Source organism: Corylus avellana, chromosome ca1, assembly GCF_901000735.1.
Source record: "Corylus avellana chromosome ca1, CavTom2PMs-1.0".
Taxonomy (NCBI): Eukaryota; Viridiplantae; Streptophyta; class Magnoliopsida; order Fagales; family Betulaceae; genus Corylus; species Corylus avellana.
The window spans coordinates 37,256,121-37,276,656 of record NC_081541.1 but is presented as its reverse complement, the minus strand read 5'-3'; the positions used below and the strand labels follow the sequence as shown (position 1 = coordinate 37,276,656).

At 34.4% G+C, this 20,536-nt stretch overlaps 1 protein-coding gene across 1 annotated transcript; it reads right to left on the bottom strand.

Annotated features, from left to right (window-relative positions):
* Positions 1-16,503: 16,503 nt before the first annotated feature.
* Positions 16,504-17,118, bottom strand: LOC132171417 (ankyrin repeat-containing protein NPR4-like). The gene has a single exon (XM_059582729.1). The coding sequence runs from the start codon at positions 17,116-17,118 to the stop codon at positions 16,504-16,506; it is 615 nt and encodes a 204-aa protein (XP_059438712.1).
* Positions 17,119-20,536: the final 3,418 nt, after the last annotated feature.

Genomic DNA, 20,536 nt, shown 5'->3' with positions numbered 1-20,536 from the left:
TATTATTATATTTAACTCTTTTATTTTATTTACTTATTATTATTATTATTATTATTATTACTATTATTATTATGTATTATTATTATATATTTTTAATTTGTCCATTCTCATTGTTAACCTAAGCCAACCCTTTTTTTTAAAAAAAAAAAAAAAATCTACGAGTCAACTAAAAATACTCTAAAGGGACTTAGGATTGTCACAATTGTAACGACCTAGGGAAAAACGCTAGCCATATCTGCGCTATCACCCCAAAAAGACTAGTCAATTTGGAGTTTCCCTAGAATTCATTATAAAGCCCAGTTTCACCTAGTAACTAGGCAATGTGGGACTTAGCACCCATGACTTATCTCTATAAACCACCCACTTTATGTGGGCTTCTTCTCATCTTCCCAATATGGGACCGGAGTGTTACAAACTCCCCCTCTTAAACTCCTGACGTCCTCGTCAGGTCCACGTCATGCAGTGCTCCAATACCACATGACCTGGCATTACTAGGTGGCTCTGATACCACTTGTAACAACCTAGGGAAAAGCGCTAGCCATATCTGCGCTATCACCCCAAAAAGACTAGTCAATTTGGAGTTTCCCTAGAATTCATTATAAAGCCCAGTTTCACCTAGTAACTAGGCAATGTGGGACTTAGCACCCATGACTTATCTCTATAAACCACCCACTTTATGTGGGCTTCTTCTCATCTTCCCAATATGGGACCGGGGTGTTACAAATAGTGTCCACTTTAATGCATTATTAGCATCCACTTTGAAAGTAGACGCTGATAAGTGAGCATTAGCGTCCACTCAGAGTGGATGCTAAAGATCTTCTACAAAAATAAAAAAATAAAAAGTAAATTAAACTACAAGGTCAATAGCGTCCACTCAAAGTGGACGCTGATAGTGCATTATTAGCATCCACTTTGAAAGTGGGCGCTGATAAGTGAGCATTAGCGTCCACTCAGATTGGACGCTAAAGATCTTCTACAAAAATAAAAAAATAAAAAGTAAATTAAACTACAAGATCAATAACTTCCACTTTAATGCATTATTAGCGCTCACTTTGAAAGTGGACGATGATAAGTGAGCATTAGCGTCCACTCAGAGTGGACGCTAAAGATCTTCTACAAAAATAAAAAGTAAATTAAACTACAAGATCAATAGCGTCCACACAAAGTGGACGCTGATAAGTGAGCATTAGCGTCCACTCATAGTGGATGCTAAAGATCTTCTACGAAAATAAAAAAAATAAAAGGTAAATTAAACTACAAGATCAATAGCGTCCACTCATAGTGGATGCTAAAGATCTTCTACGAAAATAAAAAAAATAAAAGGTAAATTAAACTACAAGATCAATAGCGTCCACTCAAAGTGGACATTGATAATACATTATTAGCGTCCACTTTCTGATAACTGAGCATTAGCGTCCACTCTGAGTGGACGCTAAAGATCTTTTACAAAAATAAAAAAATAAAAAGTAAATTAAACTACAAGATCAATAGCGTCCACTCAAAGTGGACGCTGATAGTGCATTATTAAAGCCCACTTTGAAAGTGGACGCTGATAACTGAGCATTAGCGTCCACTTAGAGTGGACGCTAAAGAGCTTGTACAAAAAAAAAAAAAAAAAAAGAAGCAAATTAAACTAAGAAATAGTTTAAAAAATTGTTTACAAAATGGTTTAAAAAATGACCAAATGAATATTAAGAACTTCAAAGTTCAAAAAATGGTTAAAAAATAGAATTTGTTTTTTTGTTATTATATATGTGTAATTATAATTTATAACATAGATGGACTTTTTTTTTTTTTTTTTTGAAAAGTAATATATAACATAGATGGACTTATAACATACATTGAAACTAAGTCTTTAAATACTTAATTATTGTATTAGTATGTATTTGTATATTTATATCATATTATATATGTATAATTTGTTATTATATAATCACATGATTTAATAATCAGTTGATCATGTCATATAATCATATAAATTATAGTGATAATACATTATACTTAAATATTATGAAACTTAATTCATGAAGAATAGGACAAAGTTTTCTAAAAAAAAAAAACATTATTAGATCATGTTCATATGTATTATCATTCTAATTACACTAGATCATACTTAATTAACTAATTAAGTATCATCTAATGTAATTAGAATGATAATACATATCATCATATCATTGTTTTTTGAAAATAGTTAACTTACTTAATAATACTAAGTTAGTATATATTAACGAACAAGTATGTATAATATATATTAAGTAACATATAATTTGTTTTTGTCAAAATAACCTATAGTAAATTATACTAGGTTAGTAATTTAATATATTAACTTAGTTAATATGTTAGTTTATTAAGTAACTAGTTATTAAGTCTCTCGGTACTTAATTGTTGTATTTGTATACTTCTGACTTATGTCATATTATATATGTATATTTTGTTATTATATAATCATATGATTTAATCATCGATTGTTCATTTTATATAATTATATAAGTTATAATGGTAGACCATATGATGTAGAATCTAACTTATAATGATATCTACAGCATAATACTCTAAACATAACAAGAGCATTTATCTCTAAACAAACACATTGTTGATTCTAATATTAATCACTTAATTTGTGATATATATGATCATATGATCCAATAATTCACATAATCTTTTTTTTTTTTTTTTTTTCTAATTACAATTCACATCATCTTTAGATCATGTGATCTACCACTTAACTTAATAGTAATACTAAGTTAGTATATAGTAACTAACAAGTATGTATATTATATATTCATATATATAATACTCATATAAATATTAAGTAACATATAATTTTTTTGTTTGTCAAAATAACCTATAGTTAATTATAGTAAGTTAGTAATTTAATATATATTAACTTAGTTAATATGTTAGTTTATTAACTAACTAGTTACTAGTTAGTATGTCAATACTAATATATAACACACACATGTATAATAAAATAAGTAATATACATAGAAGTATTGAGTAACATTTACTTAATTATATTTACTTAATATATATTAATTAACTAAATAATATGTTAATTTATGAACTAACTAGTTAGTATGTCAACTAATACATACACATAAATATTAAATTATTCATATAACATATACTATTTATATATATATATATATATATATCTTGATGATTTAGCAACAGGTGATGAGATGACCAAACAAGAGGAAAGTAAAAATAATATCCAAGATCTCACAATCTGACCAATAGAGTGCATATAAAAGTTGGAAATATATATATATATATAAGGAATTAATTGAGGAAAGTGGTAGAACGACCCCGTTTTAGGGAAAATTTTTGCCGGGATCCATTAATTATATTTCGCGCTAGATATTTCGCACGAAACTTGGGTTTCCCTCGCTCACCTCCCTCATCACTCTCACTCTCACTCTCGATCCCACTCTCACTCTCGATCTCTCTCCCTCAAAAACACCCCCATCTCACTCGATCTCTCTACTGCTGCTCACCTCTCTCTCACTCCGGCTCCCAGTGACCCACGCGGTTGGCCAACCCACCGGCCATCTTCTCCAGTCGAAACCGGCCGGCCATCCCCCTCTCCATCTCCCCGATCGATCGACGTGTCCTCTCTCTACGGCGCCCAGATAGTACTCTCTCTCTCCGGCCGGCGATTATTCCGCCGTTACTGTCCTGTACTAGTGAGTCTCTCTCCGTCTCTGTCTCTGTTTTTCTTTGTCTCTGCTGTCTCTTTAAGTTGTCGATTTGGGATTGTAGTAGTCAGATTTTTGATGTATTATGATTTTTAGGAGAATTAGGGATTTTAAATTCAGCAAAATTCTTGATTCAGTTTTGGGGTTTGTTTGAGTTTCTGGGTTAATAAACATTAAACCCATTAAGATATTTCAGTTGCAAAGCAGTCAAGGCACTTGAAAACTTGATTTTTGAAGATTGACAAATTGGGGTTGTGTTGAGCTCTAAATTGAATCTCTCTAAATTGAATCATTATATATTTTCCTTTTAAATCCAAATGATGCCTTTGATTTTCCCCTTCATGCTTTGGTATTGTTCCTTATTGAACTGGTTTGATTTGGGTCCCCTTTTCTGCTTCTTATGAATGATTAACAGAGCAGAGATACAATGTTTGTTGTTGATTACACTTTCAAGTTTGTAATTTTAGTTTGCTAGGCGCGTTCTTGTAGTTGTGGGTTAAGTTCTTCTTCCTTATTGGGGCATATTAGTGGGGTTCAGGTGTTTGTGGAAATTTCGCCACCAAGCTCGGTCGTTCAAATTTATGGGGTTTTATTTAGTTTTGAGATCCACTTACATCAAAGCAAAAGAAGCTCATTTGACAAGCTATAAGGCTTATACGTATTATTGATGAGCTTGACAAATGAGGCTCCAGGTTCCAAAAAGCTTTTGAAATCCCCTATTATGCAAGCAAAGTATCCTCCAGAAGTAGATCAACTTTTAAGCATGTTCTTGTAATCAATGATATCTTAACCAGCTTTTTAGTCACAGCATGAAAGACGATGATAAAAAAGTTTGTTGTAATGGAGCTAAAAGATTATGTGGATTGATGTTAAAGCCTGCACTGCTGATATCATTTCCAAACAGTGGAACATTAGGATCTAAATGTCAAACTTTATTTTATGACTTTTAAAAATCCTCATTGAGTTGGAAGGATATTATCAATAGAATGTTTGGGATAAATAAATAGTGAAAATGAGGTTAATCATTTGGCTTTTCTTTTCTTCTTTGTTTTTTGTTTGTTTGTTTGTTTTTTTGCCCCATGGAGATAAATAAATAAGGGACCATTCAAACACGCCAATTAAGCTAGTACAGGGTCTTAATTACATATAAAAATAAAATAAAATAAAAATGTATGGCCTTTTTTTACACACAAAACTAGTACTCTCTCTCTCTCTCTCTAATTCACTTCTCTTAATCTTAAGCATAGGATGTTTTTCGGCCTCTTGGGATTGGTGTCTTTTAGGCATGGATGTAATCATGAGGGTTTCTCATTTTTTGGAGGACTAAAGTTTGATTAATAAGAGGTTAATCAAATCCTTTGAGACATTGTGGTCACACAAAAGTACCCAAATTTCATAGACATTCCAATCAAAACCTCATTCTTACCCAATTTCTTCAAATCAGTTGTCAAGTGTTTTGTCACCATTTGATCTTTTTTTTTTTTTTTAATTTTTTTTTAAAAGTGTGATTTGATCTTGCATTTGATAGACTAGAGTTACATTTCAATCAGCATAGATACTTGGCAAATATTCCACAGATGCAATGTTTAAATGTAGCCATTAGAAGATGAGAGAATCAATTCTCCCTAAAAACCTTTGGATAAGGAAAAGAACAATGTAAAGGTGGAATTGAAAAATAAAATAAAAAATAATAAGAAAATAAAATGTTTAGCAGTCCATCCTTGTGCAATTATTAACACTTTTCCTTCCTTATGCTCATTCCTTCCATCATTCTGATGAATGCCAACTCCCTGTTATATGGTACCCCCATGGTATCACATATTTATACATGTTGCATCATAATTTGGAGATTCCCTTTCTATTGTGGGTTACACCATATTTATACATGTTTCTCAATCAAAACTTACACCATATTTATAACATATTTATGCATTTGACTTTCATATTAACTTATACTTCACTGTTTTTCCAGATATCACTAAGCCTTTCAAGCAGCTTACTTAGTGAGGCAAAGACCGAGAAGTATAAGGATTTGCGTGCTCTTCTTCAACTCCTTTCAAGCCGTTGTTCAAAAGATCTAGTATACTTTCCTTTTTTTTTTTTTTTTTTTTCTAATAAGTTGAAATGTTGGAAAGGGTATTGTTTACCTTAAGGTTTTAACTTTTGAATATCTTTCTTTTTTCTCTTTACTAACAGAATTTTATGTAAAGTACTTCGGATTTCAAGGATCTTTAATAGTGACTTACCTTTTTGTTGGTGGGTACTAGATCAATGTGATGCCTTTTTCTTTTTCTTTTTGTTGTTTTTTTTTTTTGGTGGGGTGAGTAGGGGATTCTTTTCCATGTTGCTATTTTGAGTTTGAGTAGTGAGCAACTGTTAATTTCTAGCAGAAACAAATTGGAAAAACTAATCATTTATACATTAGCAAATAATAAAGAATCATTGTGATGCCTTTTTCTTTCTTTTTTTCTTTTTTTTGCTTGGTGAGAAGGGGATTCTTTTCCTTGTTGCTATTTTGCGTTTGATTAATTAGTAGCCTACTGTTAAACTCCAGCAGAAACAAATTGGCAAAACTAGTCATTTATGCATTAGCAAATAATAAAGTATGAGGAGTATATGCTGAAACTTGGGAAATTTCTGTCAAGGAGTATGTTGCAAGGTCAGGGAATGTTATTTCCCTCTACATTAGTGGCAATGTTTCATAGTCTGTTTTTGTTTTGGATTCTTTTTGAATATGTACTTTTAAATTATATCTATCGCATGATTCTTTGTCAAAGTGGCTCTATTTGGTGCATGATTTAACTTCTTAGTTTTTATCCTAAGTTGTTGCAACTTTGAAATGTGGTCTAACCAACTTTGTTGCTTCTTAGCTTTCTTATATATTACCTATCAAAAAATAAATTATTCATCTATCAAAATTTCCCAAAGTATAAAACAATATAAAATACAAATAGAAATTTGTTCTAAACTATTAACCCACTTCTAGAATATTTTGTTCAGTAATATGGCATAATTTTTGGTTCAAGAACTTTTGAGTTAGTAAATCTTCCTTGACATGTTTATCAAGGTTAAAGAACTTTGAGTAAACAATGCAAGGGAGTAATAATATCTTTCTAAATTTTCTTTTTAAGTGTATGCAGGATGACAAGAGTACAAGAAAGTTAAACCACCCAAGCAGATTCTCACTTTGATATGTTTGATGAAGAAAAACATTTATAGTATCTCTTTCTCTATCATGTTGGGTTTCATTCTCATTGTCTCTGATACTATATATTGGTTCATTGTGGTAGATAACTCAAATTGCTTATGAGGATGAATTGGCAAGGAAGAGGATGCAGATAAGTACTATATATTGAGTTCTGGAATTTTGCTGGTTATGGATTGTAAAACATATATTTAATAGTTTTCTCCCTTGGCAGGTTTGGTTCATGGGACAGTTCTCACATATTTTTGATGATTTTGATAAGGTTTTTCCTTTTGAGTTACGTTACTTGTGGGCATTTAGATTAGTTTGAAGATTGTTGTCTAATGTGGTGAAGTAGTGTTAAGGCATAGTAGTCTTCTCCAAGAGGTGTTAAACTTTTAAACTTTGCTAGTATTTGTGGTTTTCGGCTTGTGTTTGCAATGATAGGTGTTGTTTTGTAGTTTTAAGCCATTATTCATGATATGTTTGGCCTTTATATTATATCATTTTCATAATTAAAGGATAAAGAGGTATAAGATCATATAAAATTCAAAAATCACTATTTTTTCTCTTTACATTCTCAACAAAATAATGGAGAATCTGAATTTTCGCTTTTTTCTTTTTTCTCTTTCCATTTTCTCTTGGTCTCTTTTTCCACCCCATAGATACTACTGTTTTGTGCTTTTTCTTCTACTAGGAGTTGTGATTTGTTGTGTGGCAAAATGAACTATGTTATGTTATGTTTGTCCCCAAAGTTTGATTTCGTCGAACATGTAGTGTGCAAAATTGTAACGAAGATAATTGATTTCTTCTATTGGTTGATAGTTTGTTTGCGTCTGAGCAAGATCACATCTTTGTGTGTTTGTAGGTGGTTTTGTCTGAGTTATTCTGTGAGAAAGAACCTTGAGTGGGCATTTGGGTCAGAGCTATTGCCTTCAGTAATGGGATAAGTTCATTTTTAGTAGGTCATGAGAACGAACCTTGTTCAGGTGTTTCCTTAATTAAATGGTGGGTATCAGTTCAAAGTCCCTTATTTATAATGATGGATTGATTATTATGCATGTGTACCTGCAGATCGTTTTTGAAATGTAACATGAGAATGAAATAATTGAGGGAGGAGGAAATGATATATGTCTTGGCTTCATTTGTGAAAGACGAGGTGATGTCTAAACAATACAAGCCTCCAAGCTTACAAATAGCTCAAATAAAGAAGATTTAGAAGAAAGGAGCTTCTGCAAGTACTGCCAAAATAACTTGTCAGGATTTGAGTTACCACATATGACATTATGATTCCTTGCCTAAAGTTAAAGTGTCATTTTGAGTGTTGGATAAGTGTTAAATAGTGTATATCATAGTTTCCAAAGTATGGGTCGTGTGTCTTGTGGGCTAGAATGGTTTCAACTTTAGCATTATCCCCAAAACAAGGAAAAGTTCAAATGTAAGAGTTTACGTTATAATAGGTAGGTCTGTGGTGATCCCGATTGCTATACTCTTAAGAACCTGAATGTCTTGCATCTTTGATTTTGTGGTTATTATTCTTGCTATTTTGTAGGTCTTTATTTTCCTTTTTCGTTTTCACTCAGATCCTTTAAGAGAAGTATTCCGTTGATAATTTTAGCAATCTTGTAATTCTTGACTCATGAGTAAACGTCCATTCACTATACTTGCAGTCAAAATCAGAAGGCCTGGGTACCGGGTAACAAAGCAGTTTGATCCAGAGACGAAGCAGAGGTCTCTTTTTTTCCAGGTGCGTGTTTAGTTATTCCTTTTTTATTTTCCCTATTTTGTTTTGATTGTATATAGATTCTCTTTCTTGCTGATAAATTGGTAATGAAGAATTTTGTTTATGGATATAAGGGCAGTAAGAGAAAGATGATAATAACAATATTTTTTTGGTAAACATTATTGTGTCAATCAGATTGAATATCCTGAGATTGAAGACCTTGCAAAACCAAGACACAGGTTTATGTCTTCTTATGAGCAGGTGGGCCTCTTTGTTTCTTTGAACTAGATTCTTACCTGAAATTCTTCACATGCTTCTGTTGATTTATTTCTCTATATCGCAATGCACTTGACTAAGTAATGCTAAATTAATTGTTTTTTGAAGACGAAATGATGTTCTAACTTCTTTTTATCAATTCTCAATGGATCCAGAGGGTCCAACCCTTTGATAAAAGATACCAGTATCTTCTTTTTGCAGCTGATCCATATGAGATCATTGCTTTCAAGGTAAATCAATCATATAATTGTACATGCTTTTGATTAGCATCTTATTATTTAAGTTTAGATGTAGCTATTCACCCTCAATTATAGGGTCATTTGCATTCTGTGCGTAAATAAAATAATTTTGCTATCAACACTTAACTCTAGATTAATATGCAATGTCCACTCCACCATCCAAATTAGGGTTAAAATTAATGTAATAGTGGGCAGATGAATGGTGGGCTGCACTAAGCTGTCAAAATTAATAGATTAGTGTCTTTTAATATGTAATGTCCTCCTTACATCATCCCCCAACTAATATGTTAGCTTTGACACTCATTTGGAAAAGGTAGATTGGATACTGAATGACCCTATAGTTTAGGGTAGATAGCTGAACTTAACCATTTCATTTAGTTTCAAGAAATTTGATTGGTTATGCTTGTTATTTTCATTTCAGGCTCTTAGCACAGAGATTAACAAAACCCCTCCCAAGTTCTTCACACATTGGGATCCAGACTCTAAAATGTTTACGGTTAGTTTGTTTAATATTTGCTCAACTGCGTCCTATGTTTTTAGATTTGATTTGGCATAAAGATTGACAGTTTGATTGAACAGTCTTCCTGGTCTGAGTTGTTTATAAGTCACTGGACTAAAAACCTTATGTAACCTAGACATGTCATTTGATTGCCAGTGGGTCAGCTCTTGGTCCTAATTCTCATTGTAGCTCTCTCTTTCTCAATTTATTTTGGCACCTACTGACGCAACCAAGTAGACCAACTTACTTGCCGGCTGAATTGAGCTGGACAATCTTTTCTTTCATAGGCCACTTTCTAGTCTGGTTAAAATACCCTGAAATTTCTTTTTTCAAATTTTTTTGTTGGTCTGTTCCTGCTAATGGTAACATATCTGACCCTTTTTTTTTTTTTTTTGTCTGTCAATGTGAAGTTGCAATTATATTTTAAAATCAAGCCACCAGAGGCAAACAAACCTCAACTAGCCCCTACAGCCTACGGCACAGCGGCCCCTGGTGTCCCACCAAGGCCTTTGCCACCACCACCCAAAGTTGTTCACCATGATATAAAAATTGAGTAACATTTCAATTGACAAACTAATTATCCTATGTAAATATTATGTGGCCATGGATTCACCATCTGGACTATTGCCTTATTGTATTGCTAACTGTATTTGTTCTTTTGCTTATTTCTCTTGCATTTCTTTACTTTTATATGTACTGTTAAAGCTTTGACATGGTTGATTTGAAAGAGTTATCTTTGATCAGTGGAAAAGCAACTTGGTAATGGCATTATTGCATGCATCTTCATATTTATCATTTACAAATTAGAAAATCTTCCTTTTGGTGTTTTGAGCATGTTCTTTTGGACTTTGTGAATTGTAATGTTCATATTTCTCTTATCGGCAGATTGAATTTTTGCTTGTAATCATTTCACTTTAGATTTTTCAATTTGATAAGCAATATGCATGGCTAGAAACTTTTGGTTGCCTTTTTGGTATTCTTTTGTCATGACTTTTTTATTGTTTTTTTTCATTATGATCATTTATTTATCTTTTGAATATGACCTCATCTTTTAAAATTGCTTTTTTTTTTTTTTAAATAATAATAATAAAACATTATTAGGGTGAAATTGACCCTAATAGTGTTTTATTTTTTTAGAATGTCAATCATTTAAAAAATAATAATAATAAAACATTATTAGGGTCGAATTGACCCTAGTAATGTTTTATTTTTTTAGAATGTCAGACTCATTAGTGGACGCTGATAGTTTTTTTTTTTTTTTTAATTTTTTTGGATCATTAGCGTCCACCATAATGGACGCTAATAGTTCATCATCAATGTCCACTCCAGTTTGGACTCTGATAGTTTTTTTTTTTTAATTTTTTTTTAGGACCATTAGTGGACGCTAATGGTTAACTATCAGCATCTACTCTAGTTTGGACGCTGATAGTTAATTTTTTTAAAAAAAATTTTTTAGGACCATTAGCGTCCACAAAAGTGGATGCTAACGGTTAACTATCAGCGTCCACTCCAGTTTGGACGCTGATAGTTATTTATTTATTTATTTTTTAATTTTTTTAGGACCAAAGTGGACGCTAATGGTTAACTATCAGTGTCCACTCCAGTATGGATGCTGATAATTAAATTTTTTTAAAGTATTTTTAGGACCATTAGCGTCCACAAAGTGGATTTGTGGACGCTAATGGTTGACTATCAGCGTCGACTCTGCCTTCCGTTGACATCAGCTTGAGGGTCAAAAAAATTATGACTTTTAGCGTCGACTATAAGTGGACGCTGATAATCACACATTTAATCATTAGGGTCAGACGATTAGCATCCACCCCTTAGTGTCCAAAAGTCGACGCTGTTGTCAACAGCGTCCACTTTAGGACTTTTAGCGTCCACTCAAAGTTGCCCCTAAAGACCTAAATTCTTGTAGTAATAGCAAGAGAGGTATGTGCTTTACTGTGACAGTCAGATTGTCATCTATCTCAGTAAGAATTCAACTTTCCATTTAAGAACGAAACATATCGATGTTAAGTGTCATTGGATTCGTGATGCACTGGAAGATAAGCTGTTACTGGTTGAGAAAATTCATACTGATGACAATGGGTTAGATATGATGACAAAGCAATCTATGCAAAAGCTTGAAATTTGCAGAAGCGCGGCAGGCTTGATGGAGTCCCCCACATAGGTGGGAGGGGGAGATTAGTTGGGGGTGGTCCCTCTTTATGTGGGGACCAACCCATGTGGCAAGCACAAAGGGTTCTACCCTTTGTGTGCAATATAAAAGAAGTGTTCACGTGAGAAAATGCAAGTGAGAAAAAGAAAAGAATAAGAAGAAAAGAAAAGAGTGCGGCGGCGCAGAGAGAGAAAGAAAAAGAAAAAGAAGAAAAAAAGGGTTACGCCTTTTTCACATCCGTCAAAGATTGGAAGGTCGTTTGTGGTTCGATCTTAATGCAATTTTAGAGTGTTGTTCCTGACGACGAGTGCTACGTATTGACTGGTGTCGATCGTTGAAATTTCTCTCCAGTCGCTTGGTTGCTAATACTTACTTGGTGAGATCTTTCTTTATTCTTGTTGGAATCCACTTTAGGGTGATGAATTTATGTTTAATCCATGAATTCATGTATTCTTGTTGTGGTGATAACTTCTAGATATCTCTCTAGTAAAGACAATTGTAAACTCATTATTGTTGATAGTGGAAGATTTAACTGGACTAGGTTCCGTGGTTTTTACCTTCACATTGGAGGGTTTTCCACGTAAAAATCTTGGTGTCTTGCTTGTGGGTTTGCTTGATTATTATTTTGCTATTGTGTGACTATTTAATTTATACAAAAAGAGATAAATTAATTCCGATGAGCATCTGAAATTGGTGTTCACTCCTAACAATATAATTAATAATTAATAAGGTAAATGTATAATAAGTCTTTAAGTCAATCCTCAAAAACTAAAAACTCCCTAAGTTTTTTTTTTTTTTTTTTTTTGAAATTTTACTTCCTGGGTCAATGGAAATGCTAATAAAATCTCTGCCGTCAAATTTTTTTTAACTGCCATTAGCTAGGGTGAAACACACCGTTTTGGATAATGCCACGTCAGTCTAATTTTTTAATCCTAGTGGACACGTAAGATCAAAACTCACCGTTTTGGCTGAAACGGTGAGTTCTGATGTTCTCTTCTCCAAACGAAAGCCAAGATGCCAGTACCCCTGTCTCCCTCTCTCTCACACAGACTGGCACTAAGAAAAATTTTCTCAGTCACCAAAAAGCCAAATCAAATAATTGAAATCTAGTGTCAAAAAATTGCTGCAATCTCTGGTTGTAAAACCCAGATCAAGTTTCAATCTCTTGGGGAACGGGCTTGTTATGTGGAAATCTTGGTCTCGGTCTTTGATTCTCTGTGTTGAATATATTCTTGATATAAGGGTTTTGCAAAATATCGGATTTTGGATTTGGGTTTCGTTGATTAGCAGTTTTTTTTTTTTTTTTGTAATACTGAATTGTTTTGTTTTTGTTTTTTTGTTTCAATCAGTATGTGGGTTTTTGATTTGAGGTGATATACAGAAATCAGTGATTAGAGACGTGTGGTTTATTGCACCGGCATGATGAACCAGAGAACAGTGGAAAAAATTTATTTCACCTCTTCGTTCTGCATCTTGGCTTGTGCGTTCAAACACTTGCTAATCTGAACCAACAAAGCCAAATATTCATATTTCTCACATAGTTTAGGGTTTTCCGAAAAGAGAAGGGGCTTCAAGTGAATTGCATAATCTAATTTCCGGCCAGCTACAATAAATATAAACAAGAACAAACGGGCACTAAAACGCACAAAGGAACAAACCGAATAGAAATTACAGGCAGATTTACGAGTAAGAGAGATAAGAGGATTGAGAGAAAACTAGTAAATAGGAAGGAGTAGATGGTGGCGATGACGACGAGTGAAGAGAACATCAAAACTCACGATTTTGGCTGGTGCCAAAACTGTGAGTTTTGATCCTGTGTGTCCACATTGGACACATAGGATCAAAAAATTAGACTGACGTGGCACTATCCAAAATTGTACGTTTCACCCTAGTTAACTGTAGTTAAAAAAATTTGATGGCATGGATTTTATTGGCATTTCCATTGATCCAAGAAATAAATTTTCAAAAAAAAAAAAAAACTTAAGGAGTTTTTAGTTTTAGAGGATTGATTCAGGGACTTATTATACATTTAACCTATTTAATACGCAACTCCGTAGATTCAGCTAAATCTACAATCAACATTATAATCTACAATATGATTAGGTTCCTTCTCTAGATAAGAAGAGCACCACCAGTTCCTTATCATTTATTAGCAAATTTTGTGTAGTTCTGAACAATATTGGTCGAATTTTAAGCCTCAAATTTGTTATCAGACACAAATCCAAAGACTTATAGTTACACGGCCAGAGATGACTTTCGAGGTAGATTTGAGTTTTGAAACTGAGCTGATCTCCAGGGTCCACCCCATCTAAATTATGTAGATTAGAAGCTATCCTTGTAGTCGAGACCATTTTTGTTTTTTAATGAATATGAATAAACAAAGGAAGGAAGAAAAACACCACAAGAACAGCCAACCAACTCTCAACAGAAACAAACAAAGCACGGCGCCTTAGAGCACTACAGAAAGACACTTTCTTTCCAAGCAAAAACCAACAAACAAAGAACGAAAACTCCACACAGGGAGAACAAAACAAATTAAAGTATTAACTCACACCAAAAATACTATTAGAAATTCCCCAAATAGCACATAACCACATATAGACAGTAGAAAATCCAAAGAAATTAGAGAATAATATCCTAACAAACACGTCCAAACTCAGTATGAATAGAGTTAGAGAATAATCTCGTGTTCCTTTCTTTCCAAACAAAGTAAACAACAGCAAAACATGGAGAAGGAACTCCCGAGAGAACTTGCATGTAATCTCAGACAATAGTTCATCCCAACAAGAAAAAGGCTAAGACAGATTATACTTAGCAAAGAGAAATCACAAAGCCCTTGCGGAGAAAGGATAGGAGAGAAGAAGATGATCAATGCTCTTATTGGCCTTAGAGCATAAAGGGAAACTGAGATCCAGTGAAAGGCCAAAATAATTAATCATGTGAAGGGTATTGAGCCTTTTTCTTACTACCAACCAACAAGCCATAGCATGGTAGGAAACCTACTAGAGAACTTAATGCAATTAAATAAATCATTTCATGTCATGTTCAATGCTTAATTATCTTTTTGGTGTTTTGAAAGCGTTTTTATTCCTTTTCTGGACAATAATCAAATAAATTTGTGTCTTACTTGCTTTCAAAAGCAAAAAATTCAAAAAATTATTTGAGTAAATCATTATAATTTAATTTCAAGATTTAAACACATTTTTCTTTCAACCATAAATTCGTATATATATGTAAAAGAAATTACTGTTAGAGTAGAAATAAAATATAATTTATGTAAATTTGAACAAAAAATTTGAAACGGAAGAAAAAATCAAAAGAAATAAAGACAAACAAATAAAAAATAAAATACTCATATAATAAAAAATAACTATCTTTTTTGTATACTTTCTTTAGCTATAATGAAATTCATAAATTGTTAGTTTGCTGGATTTTATGAATTTGTAGTATTTTCGGGGTGTATAGAGAGTTTTAAAGAGAGATAATATATGATATGAAAGACAATAAAGAAGAAAATAAGAAAGATTGAGTTGAAAAATTTAAATCTTAAACTTAACCTCAAAATTAATAATATATTAGATCAAAAATAGTATACTTTTCGGAGCACCAAATCGATCACTTTTGTAAGAATTGAACCACAACGATTATCACATAAACGATTTTTTCTATTTTGTTATCTCACATACACACACACATATATATTTGACATGTTTACACAAGGAAAATGGGAGGGAGAATTCGAACTAGTGACTTTCACTTCATTAGGTGTGGTCTACAGCCGATTGAGCTACCCTTTAAGAACAGTGTGTGTATATATATATATATATATATATATATGATAGGTTCATATTTCAATTAATAGGAATTATTTACTAAAGGGATGAAAATTTGATTGGAATCATTTCATGTCATCAATCCCGTACCACTGCATCTTTTACGATATTAAGTGTATATACGTATATATTTTACTCTTCAATTTTGAAAAGAAAAAGAAAGAACAATGATGTGGCAATCCGGTTATTGTTCCTTCTAACCATGCACATTGCCACCCCGTACTTCTACCATTTCTTTTTTCTGGTCCCAGGAATCCTTCTAAGGCCGAGCACGTCACTTCATGTAAAAACTCCTCGCGTACACTTTTTTGGACTCAGGTAAAGCGTACTTTAATGATATATTTACACATATTTATGAAGTTTTGATAGATATATCTGTTGTGATACAAATATAATGTTATAAAATACTTCATGTCCTTTTGTATTGTGCTTATCACATTTTTTGTAAACAGTAAAAACGTAGTAGATAAAGAGAACAGAAGAAAAAAAAAAATTATCTTGTTATTGCCCAAAAAAAAAAAAAAAATCCTAGCTCTACCACTAAAAGGAATCAACCTAAATTTTCATAATTTGATGTTATTTTTGCTCGACTTCCAATGGATTGATTGATAAGGTACGTACAGTGGGGGACCTGCCACGAACCGGCGGTGCCCAAATGAGGTCATGTGCTGTTGTGCGTGCTTCTAACAATATAAATAAATAAAATAAATAAAAAGATTAAATGATAATTGGTCTAAAACCAGCTGAATGAATCGCAAAATATGCAAAATAAAAAACAGAAAATTTATCAGCCATTAGTCCATGAAAAAGGGGGGAAAAAAATCACAGTTTTGGCTGGTATGCCAATTCTTAGTGGAGGACGTTTACATTATACATCAAAATGAATAAAGTTACATCCATCGCTCCATTTTCTTATCGAAGATGCTTGCTCTGTAAGTTGAAATGAACAGCTCAACGAGAAGGGGAAACAGCATCAATACAAATAAGGTGATGGGTACACTAGCCAAACAAATGATAGGAATGATTATCCATGATTGTCCCTGTAGCATAATTAAAAGAGTAGCACAAAAAGCTATCATCATGGTTGCAATGGAAAGGAAAAGAGTCGAAAGGCCTATAATCATCTTTTTGGGCAAGGATTCAAGGAAATCGTCTTCTGCATAGCGTGAAGTTAGGATTCCCAAAAACATCAAGACTGAAGTTGTGGCGGAAAAAAGCGACAAGGCATCAGAGATTATAAAGAGCATGAACACTTTTTCATGTAAGAATATAGGGAAGCCAGTATCTTGTGTGTTACCACCTGGAATAGTAAAGGCTGCAGCAAACGTAATAGTAACAATGAGAGCGCCTACTACTGTACAAGAAGTTGCAGTGCCCTTCATCCATTTCTCTCCTTCTTTCATCAAGCCCTTATGGTTCTTCGTAAACAATTCCCTAGGAGTAAAACCATCCTTGTTCCGATATTCCTTATACCTGGGAGGGACAATACTTTCCACCTCCTGCATTGTTTATTTAAATCTTAAAGTCCCACTTTATCCCAAAAATGTTTTAAAAATTGTACTCACTCCCTAAAACTTACACCTAAATTGCAATGTTCCCAAACTTTGAAGAGTTTCAATTGATCCCCTCCAAAACTACCTAGTTGTTGCACATAGTCGTTTCCGTTAGAATTTTTCATTAAATCTGACGAAATTGAGAAAATAACAACACCCCCACATCACATAAAAAATTAAAAAAACACTATGCTGGAAAACCATGACCAAGTCGTGGGTCTTCAAGGATAGTGAATTTTTTTAAGTCGTTTGACATAATCTTATTTTTAGAGAAATGATAGGGGTATAATGGACATTTTAATTATGTTCTGTCAGATTTAACAAAATATTCTAATGGAGGGGACTAAGTGAAAGGGATAAGTAGTGTTTTGGTCAATTGCAGCATCTTAAAATTTAAGAGAACATTGCAATTTTGGTGTACATTTTAGAGGAGCAAGTATAATTTTTCAAAGAGAGAGAAAACAAAAGCTACTAATATATAAACTACAATAGTATAAAGACAAATAATTTAACCTTATAGGTTGGAAAACTAAATGTTAACATTAAAGCTCAATGCGTAGTATGACTAACTAAAACAAGAAGTAAATTATGAAGATAGGATGAATGTTGTTGCACCTAAATCTACACTAGGGTTATTGGGCCCGTTATCGAGCAATCAAGCCCATAGTCCGTTAATCTGGGTAAAAGCCTAGCACATTCATATGGGCTTACTAAGAAGAAACCTAGTTTTGGAAGCACGAATACGACGTCACTTCACCGAGCTCGCATTCTTGGGTGACCATGCTCACCCGACTCGCAACATTTATTGAATCAACGATATACACAGCACACGGATACGACAGTTATGGGTAAGATATGCCCCAATCACATTAGCAACTTGAATATGGCTTGATTATAGGGTCAGTTACGACCCACACTTAAATGCCACCGACGGTTATGCGCTATTCTCTGGATCACACCAACCTCAATAACCGTTATGCGCCATTCTCGGCATGATGTCAATAGCAAGAATGGTTTCCCATCGACCATAACGGTAAGGAAATCAGAATATTAACTCCTCCGTCCGTTACGCCCGGATCCCAAATCCTCCGCCCGGTCATCATCACCATCTTTATGAGTCCCACCTATAAAAGGCTCCTAAACAACTGAAACAGGTACATGATTCATACTCTACTAAGTTCTATATTGAGCTTATACAGACCTTAACTTAAGCATCGGAGGAGGTATGCACCGGCCACCACCCGGCGCATCCTCTTAACGAGTGTTGTTATTTTGCAGGAAAGAAAGAAGGCACTAGTTCAATATTACCGATCAGCCCTTGGGTCCACCATACCGGAAACTGTACCAACAAATGTCATATTAAATATTAGTTATTCAAAGTCTTAAAACTTATAAAAGGATGGGTAGCATCGTTTAACTAGTATTCTGGATATATACTTTAACTTCGATAATCTCCCAACTTGAATGCAGCCCCAATTGAACTAGCTAGCCTGTGTCTTCAACCTTTCATTTGTTGGGAAAATAACATCTCCCAAGCCTCTCACCAAACATGTTATCTTAGCAAGCCTTCAAATGAATAGAGTTTCATTAATAAGCTTACCATCAAGGATTTTACTCCAAAACCATTCCTCTTCAACTTTACTCAAGCTAAAGTTGAGCGCATGTTAAATCAAAGCCTAAGGAATGTAAGAGGTTGCCTTCTCAACCTCAACCCTCCGTGGCTAATTCTTATTGAAATTGACAATGATAAAATATCTTCTTTGAAAGAACACTTGATCGTGTTTTACCCACAAATTAACAAACAAGCAATATAAAACTCTAATTAAAAGTGTTAAATATATTGGATAATATATTAGAAGCGGAAGAAAGAGAGAGAAGAGAGAGAGAGAGCGAAAGCACACAATGGACTACATTGTATTGACTCTTATAATAATAATGAATACAGAGACCTCTATTTATAGAGAGGCTAGTAACCTAATAGACTAAGGAAAGGTAAACCTAGTAGACTAAGGAAAGGTAAACCTAGTAGACTAAGGAAATGTAAACCTAATAGACTAATAATATCTAAGGAAGTAAATACCAAGTAAATAACATTAATATAATATTCTTAACATCCCCCCTCAAACTCAATGTGTAAACTTGAGTTTGGATAAACGAAAAGGGAAAGAAAAATGAATTCGCCCAAAAAGCTGCTTGTGCTGAAACAATTGCCGAAGTAACGTCATAAAAGTTGTTAGAGACCCGTGGATTCTGCCTGGTCGGCTGAGAAAAGTAGGTTCAGTTAAAAGGGGCTTGTTTGGCCCGTAACCCTTGGACTGTCTCGCCTTGTCGGCTGAACGAAAGTCTGACCCATAGTAGATCGTCTCGCCTGGTCGGCTGAGATAAGCAGGGCCGGTTGAAGAGGCTAATCATGCCTGAAACCCTTGGACCGTTTCGCCTTGTCGGCTGAACTAAAGTCTGACCCATCTAACTAGTAGACCATCTCGCTTGGTCGGCTGAGCTAAGTAAGGAGAAAAATGGCCGGTTGAAGAGGCTATTCAGTGACCGGTGATGGCAGCATTTGACAAGGCATAAGTGGGCCGGTTGAAAGGGGCTTCTTTGGCCCAAAAACCCATAGACCTAAGGAAAGATTGGTCTGACCCGAGAGTGCCATCCGCAAGAAGAATGAACCGGATTGAATTGCGCCAAAGAACAGGCTATAAAACCGAATTGAACAAGCATGAACCAACTTGAACCGCATAAAACAAACGCCTAAATTTGAAGAGTCTTGTTTTCTGCCATATAGAGATGCCAAAAGCAAAAATAGACCACAAATTTGAAATCAGGATGAAAAATTGAGTAGGAAACACCTGGTCAACTTTTTTCAGTGGTCAAAGTCAACGGTCAACAGTCAAAGTCAACGCTACAAAAGTCAACCATGTCAAGGTGCTGATGTGGCATAGCCGCTGATGTGGCAGATAGGGCTGACGTGGCGCATAGAGCTGACGTGGCACTCTGGTGACGTGGCACTGATGACGTGGCAACACAAAAGTCAACAATGTCAAGGTGCTGACGTGGCATAGCCGCTGATGTGGAAGATAGGGCTGACGTGGCACGAGGCTGATGTGGCGCATAGAGCTGACGTGTCACTGATGACGTGTCACTCTGGTGACGTGGCACTGATGATGTGGCAATTAGGGCTGACGTGGCAATGATGGCGTGGCACGTGGGTGCGATGGCGCGTGTGGTACATGCGCGAACGGAGGAGGCGTGTACTGGCGCGTGGATCTTACGCGCGGAACTTCTGGGGGCGCGTGGGAGCGCGTGGAAGGTCGTATGGAGGATCTGAGGCCTGTTCTGGAATCCTGGGGAGCAGATCTATCGATCGGTG

Coding starts and splice junctions, on each gene's coding strand:
- LOC132171417 (XM_059582729.1), bottom strand. CDS start 17,118: ATGCAGGAGGTGGAAAGTATTGTCCCTCCCAGGTATAAGGAATATCGG.